The sequence below is a fragment of the Branchiostoma lanceolatum genome, chromosome 4, assembly GCF_035083965.1.
Source record: "Branchiostoma lanceolatum isolate klBraLanc5 chromosome 4, klBraLanc5.hap2, whole genome shotgun sequence".
Taxonomy (NCBI): domain Eukaryota; kingdom Metazoa; phylum Chordata; class Leptocardii; order Amphioxiformes; family Branchiostomatidae; genus Branchiostoma; species Branchiostoma lanceolatum.
In genome coordinates, this window is record NC_089725.1 from 22,107,312 (window position 1) to 22,113,453 (window position 6,142).

A 6,142-nucleotide genomic window follows, 5' to 3' on the forward strand; every position below is an offset into this window, starting at 1 on the left:
TTTCATAAGCAGTTGTAACCAATCATTCATATGATATAAAAAGATTGAACAACAGTACTTTTCTCTGCTACAATATGATTGAAAGTCGTTGACATTCTAGTCTGTAATTAAGACCACATGTAACACAGAAAAATGCTTTAATGTATAATATTGCAATGTTGACAATGGCACAGCTGATTCTGGTATCATAAAATAAATCCAACTTTTCCCACTGATGCAATTCTTTCATAACCATGTTTATAACAAGAACATCTAACCTTCTTGAACTGGTGAATAAAATGTGCACTCCAATAGACCCCTTTCATATTCTTGGTGCACTTTTGGCTTTGACACCTATAACATAATTCCCACCAACATAATACATGTAGTAAGGTCCTATGAAGCTTTCTACAAAATATGTTTTCTATATAGTAGTAGCATTTGTACTATCAAGAATATAACTGTAATGTAACGTTACACCTTAATGTTACAGGGGAGACTATGAGTAAAAGTATTTTTTGAAAGTTTCACCCAGGTTATCAATAATTTGTAAACTCTTATAATGGCATAGAAAATAGAGTGGGATACAACAACTAAAAGCCATTGATGTAGTTAAAATCACATTGTTGTATAAATTTACTACATGATGTAGAGTCAATTCCATGTCACCGAGAGGGTTTTCAGGTAATATTGCTAGTGAGTTCAAACAATTTTAGATAAAAGACTATTCAAGTCAAAATAGTTCTAAATTGTTCAAACAATCAGAAATGAAAGTTTGAACATGTTTGAACTTACTTATATATGTTGGAACTATTTGGAAAGTAATTGCACAAATATCTCTTTATTTAGAACAATTTTCAAACATCTATGTGATTGTTTCACTGTTCGAACATGTTGGAACAATTTGAATCATTTTTCAAATGGTAGATTTGGGTTATTGCCCCCATAAAAGTAGGTGCTAATCACACTCTATTGTCTGCCTCTGTATATTTTTAGATTTCACGTCTGGACTTTTGTCTTCAGGTGTCTATGCATGGCACCCAGGCCTAATCCCCTATACTTTGAAGGGATGTGTGAATTGCCCTGTTCCCATCCCACTGACCCAGTTATACCATGTTGATATGATGTTGGAACATGTAGGAACAAATGATCAACCTATTTTCCAACAGTTTCGAAAATAATACAAATAACATGTGCAATGTTAGAAATTTGTCTAACATGTTGGAACACAGCAGAAACTATTTAGAACATCACGTGAATGTTGGAAATTGTTCTAAACAGTCACTTATCTCCCTTAGATTGTGACAAAGGTTTTACAAATGTTAGAACAAAAGGCAACAAACACCCTCTCGGTAATGTGGAATCGACTCTACTGCAATACCATAAGGCCACAAATCCAATTACACCATTTATTTGAACTTAACAATAAATAACCTTGATAAAAGTCAATTCCTACTAAAAAAGTATAATTACAGTATCATTGTGGCAGGCCCACCCTGATATCTCCATATGGCTTTAAAATCCTCTGTTAATACAATCTCACCATATGTAGTAGACTTAAACTCATTGTTTTATTTGTAAAATATAGACTGTAGTAACAAATCTGCCTAAAATAGACTGTAATAAAAAATGTACCTATTGCCTGACAATCCCTGAGTAATCTTGGTCAGTTATTAAAGGCACAAGTCAAGATGCTGATTTATTGTTACCACAGGAAGTTGTTCTCCACAGACAGGACAGCTCACCAAAGCCTCTGTGTGTACATCACTGTCTGCAGACCTGTGTCCAACACTCTTCTTACCAGAACCACTCTGTGAAGAACTGTGCCCATATGATGTCAGTCCTGAACATGTTGGTTTATCATGTGCCTGCACTGTTCCCTTTTGCTTTGCCTGTATTTGACCAAACATGTCTGTGATTTTGAGGTTTTTAGAGTTCTCTGTTTTCTGTCTACTTGCACTTGGCCTGTGTAATGAATTAGCACCATCTTTGGTTGGCGTGTGCTTGGTAACATCTTTGCCTTTATGTCCTGAGTTCTGATATCCACTCATCACATTATCAGACTGAGTAGACAAAATTGATGTTGTTGATTGTGTCCTTGTACTGCCTGTTGATGTCTTGTTGGAACCTGAGAGGCTGGGAAGACCCGGAGGGCTGCCAGTTGTTGACTGATTGCTGTTAGCTGTCTTTTTTGTGGAACTTGCAGTTGTACTTGTACTTGCAGAAGGTAAACGCTGAGTAGAATTCAATCCTTTGCCTGCAGCTGATGATCCTGACTTGGTGCCGAGGACAAAACCTTTCCCTGTAAATAATTCTATGTTGCCATAGTTGGTACTACTGGCCTGCTTCTTGCTTGGAGCAGCTCCTGGGACATGAGAGAATAAAAAAAGTTGTTGCTTATTCATAACCACATATACTTCTAAAAAACAACAGTTATCCTTTATGGTTCAGAGTGGTATTGATAGAAGAATTTTAACGCATCAACAAAACTGACATGCATGCGAGTCAAACAGAGCAAAAGTCTTCTACATCAAGAAAAGTTGAACATTCCTCCAAGCTGGTAATAATTCCAGTTTGTTCTATGAGGGGAGGTGCATTTCTGTGGTGTGTCTAACATTATGTGTAACACAACAATATTTCTGTCTGATAGTAGTTCAAATCTATACCTTCTGCAGCTCCTGTATCCTGTCCCTTCTTTCGTTTCCCTCCTTTCTTGTTACTGTACCCCTCCGGCTCCTTGATCTTCTCGTAAGTCCCCCCGCACTTCTGTTGGTGATTGGCCCACCAGGGATCCCGTGCAGATGGCGCACGGTTCATGGCACGGCGAACAATACCAAAATATGGCTTCCACTTCTGGCATGGTCCATCACAACGCCACCAGTGTTGTCGGTATACGTCTACTTCATCATGGAAGTTGTGGTAGACCTTCAGAGGAGGGAATGCACAATGATCACTTGGTAGTTAAGATGTAAGAAATTCTCCTCAGTGGGAAAAAGAAGGGTAAAGGACAATGCCGTGTAGTAAAGTAGGCTGAGCTTTTTTTTTTTCTGGCACATAACTTACTTTACTGCTCAATTTATAAAGACAACTTTCTGTTATTATCATCCAAAAAGGAAGAATACTCATATTCATTCAGTCAAACAAAGGACATTATATAATGTCCTTGGTCAAACATTACAGATGAAATGTCCCAGTGACTCTGTTAGAAAAAATTAAAATGGACACTCACTGAGATATTAGTGCCTGTCTCCGTGTTTATCCTCTTCATGTGCTTCAGGAACTCAGGGCCATGTGCATCGTGGTCCTGTTTACAAGAAGGTGCATTAAAAAATGTACCAACAGGAAAATTTGCCACTCCTCAGTGATTTGTGTAATATACAAGAACCTTTACTTTCTTTAAATGTTTGCTGCTTATTCAATTGTAAGAACATTTCCAGCTATTGTCATTCATTGATTTTGAATGACCAGGAGGGAATTAAGTCATAGTCATACTCACCTTGTTATTGTGAGTTACAAAGAGCAGGGCGTGAATCATCTCATGCTACATAGGAGACAAAAACAGAGACTGAGTCACTCAATCATACAAATTACAACAATAAAAACAAAACAAGATACCAAGTTTGACATGGTCAAATCAAGTTTGGCAAAACTATGTATGCATGTTTTGAGTCTTGTGACAAGATATTTCAAGTGCCAACTCAGTTGTATGCAAATGAAGGGGATGATTGCTGACATTGCTAATTCTTACCAGTAATGTCTCTACCAAATCCTTCCTTGGTCGAAGCTTCAGCAGTGGCAGACTCAGCTTGATACAACAAAGACCACCTCTTCCCTCATAACAGCACAACCCAGCACACCTAGCAGACCAGGGGAGAATCTTGTTTAGACTATTGGCAAGGTTTCCCTATCAATAAGATTGTTTGGCACTAGTAACGGGATATTCCTATCAATAAGAATTTTTCACTACTGGCAGGATCTTCCTGTCAATAGGAAGTGGCTATTTACAGGATGATCCTGTCAACAGTACAAAAACTTGCACTGTTGACAGGATCAGGCCTGAGGCTATTGACAGGATGATCCTGTCACCAGTGCAATTTATTCTACTGCTGACAGGATCCTGTAAACAGTGTAATTTTTTTCTACTGTTGACAGGATCCTGTTGATATTGCAAAAATAGCTCCTGCATAAGTTCTATTCCCTTATCGAGTTATGCAAGTTATTTTCCAAAAATAGATGCACGGACAGATGAGAATTTTACTATACCGTTATCACTACAAAGTCAATATTACTCACAATGTCATTCTAGGGCTCCATTTCACTTCAACACAATCCAGTTTGCCCCAGAAGTAGGTGGCATTGAACTCTCGAAACAAAGCATGCACGTTGGGGTTTGGATCTGTCAGCTCCCAAGACTGGTCCACAATCGACAGAGACTTGGATCCGGGATGATGACTGCTACTCGAACTGACAGCAGCCCCTTCGCCGTCAGATGACGCCACGTTCTCGGCCATCTCACGGTCAAACTGCTCCTGCAGCTGGAGCGCAAGGACGAGGTCCGCGTCGCACATCTTGATCGGTCCTGAAATCGTTGGATAGTGGAGGAAAGTGGAATTCGCAGAAACGATTTGAATCTCGCTGACGACTGGCCCGGGCTTGTTGCATAACAATCAGTGGTGGTCTCCCCTTGGAGTTTCGTAACTAAACCTGGAAGGTTCCACCTACTCTGTACTGTTTTACACTTTGAAATTAAACTCCGTGTATATTTACACAAATAAAAAGAGAACAATATTCAACACTGCCTAAGCCAACGATACGTTATGTGGATCATTACGTCGCATGTATTACTAAATATTAATGTTCTATAAAACTTTACTCCCTTTATTGAGTGGTTTACTCAATGAAAACAATAGCAGCCGTTTTGCGACATGTATCTCGGGATTACAACAGTTGTGTGTTTGCGGTAACTGTTTGGGTCAAACTTCACGAGGTCCGAGATAGGATGAGATGTGTGCCAAATATGTGGCATATGTAGTGTCATTTTCGTGCTAAGATCGTGTCCCTTAATGAGTGACAGAATTATCGTTAGTTTTCTTGATCCAATCTCTTGTTTGGCAACTACAATTCGGCGGATGATCAGACTGATCGCCCGGCTTGGGCGAAGATCCCCTGGACAGTTGTCATTGACTTTTCATCATTCGTATGCAACACCTGGCAGGGTTCTAGATCCAGCACCGAGATCATCCTTTCAGGGAATTAACACGCTGGGTATCCACAACATGTCTAGCGAAGAGAAGACGACCCCGCGAACATCTATGCCTGACTGCAAAGAAGAAGAGCCGAAGGTGAACCGTCCTCCACCGGTGCCCTCCAGATCTGGAGCTCCTTCCTTCAACAGATTTCTTCCTCACGGTTGGGTTCAGCGGGCCTCAGGTGGAGACTTTAAGTTCAAGGACAAGAGTGGAGGGAAAGAGAGGAAAGGGAGAAAGAGTCCGTCGAAGACGCAACGACAGGGTGGCCACACAGGTCACAAGGGTGACGGTGGGGATGGGGGTAAGCTTCAGATGATAATTACATATACTAGTATTTGTGGAAGTATGACACATATCCCTTCACAACGACCTTGCAGTTAATGATATCAAGGAGTTTTTTAAATCTTTAACCTGCTTGATGATATCAAGTGAAACTTTGCTCTAGGCAATGAAGTCTTAGACCTCCTTGCTCTTAGGATGTTGATAACTCCTCTGCAAAACTTTGGCAATCCTGTCAGCAGTAATGATCCTGTCAGCAGTGCAGATTTTCCACTGCTGACAGGATCATCCTGTCAGTAGCCACTTTCATGATTTTTCACAACATAACTTAGTTTTGATGGCTAAGAAATGAATGGACTAATAATAATACCATGCCTGTTTTATTGCAAAATGAAATCGGGGAACAACATACGATAAACCGGAGAGCAAGTCAGTGAGTGACGGAGTGAGTGAGAGAAATCCTGATCATGTTTTCAATTTTCCAAACAGGTGTCTATTTCACTTCAAAGGAATGGAGACTGTAGAATTTCATTGACAAATCGGATGATCTATATTGTAATGCGAGTGCTAGTCTGCTCTGATCGCCAGGAGGCAAGAGAGTGGAGACCCCCACGGATGCCAGATCTTCTGGCACT

At 40.1% G+C, this 6,142-nt stretch overlaps 1 protein-coding gene across 1 annotated transcript; it reads right to left on the reverse strand.

The window, feature by feature from the left end:
- Positions 1–1,532: 1,532 nt before the first annotated feature.
- On the reverse strand, positions 1,533–4,655 carry LOC136433360 (DNA-dependent metalloprotease SPRTN-like). Its single transcript, XM_066425492.1, has 6 exons — positions 4,273–4,655; positions 3,728–3,836; positions 3,476–3,520; positions 3,209–3,283; positions 2,646–2,904; positions 1,533–2,344 (listed from the first exon to the last, which is right to left on the reverse strand). The coding sequence occupies exons 1-6, from the start codon at positions 4,545–4,547 to the stop codon at positions 1,653–1,655; spliced, it is 1,455 nt and encodes a 484-aa protein (XP_066281589.1). The 5' UTR covers positions 4,548–4,655; the 3' UTR covers positions 1,533–1,652.
- Positions 4,656–6,142: the final 1,487 nt, after the last annotated feature.

Coding starts and splice junctions, on each gene's coding strand:
- LOC136433360 (XM_066425492.1), bottom strand. CDS start 4,547: ATGTGCGACGCGGACCTCGTCCTTGCGCTCCAGCTGCAGGAGCAGTTT. Junction 3,837..4,272: donor TGGAGCCCTAGAATGACATT/GTGAGTAATATT, acceptor CTGGTCTGCTAG/GTGTGCTGGGTTGTGCTGTT. Junction 2,905..3,208: donor AGACAGGCACTAATATCTCA/GTGAGTGTCCAT, acceptor CCTCCTCTGAAG/GTCTACCACAACTTCCATGA.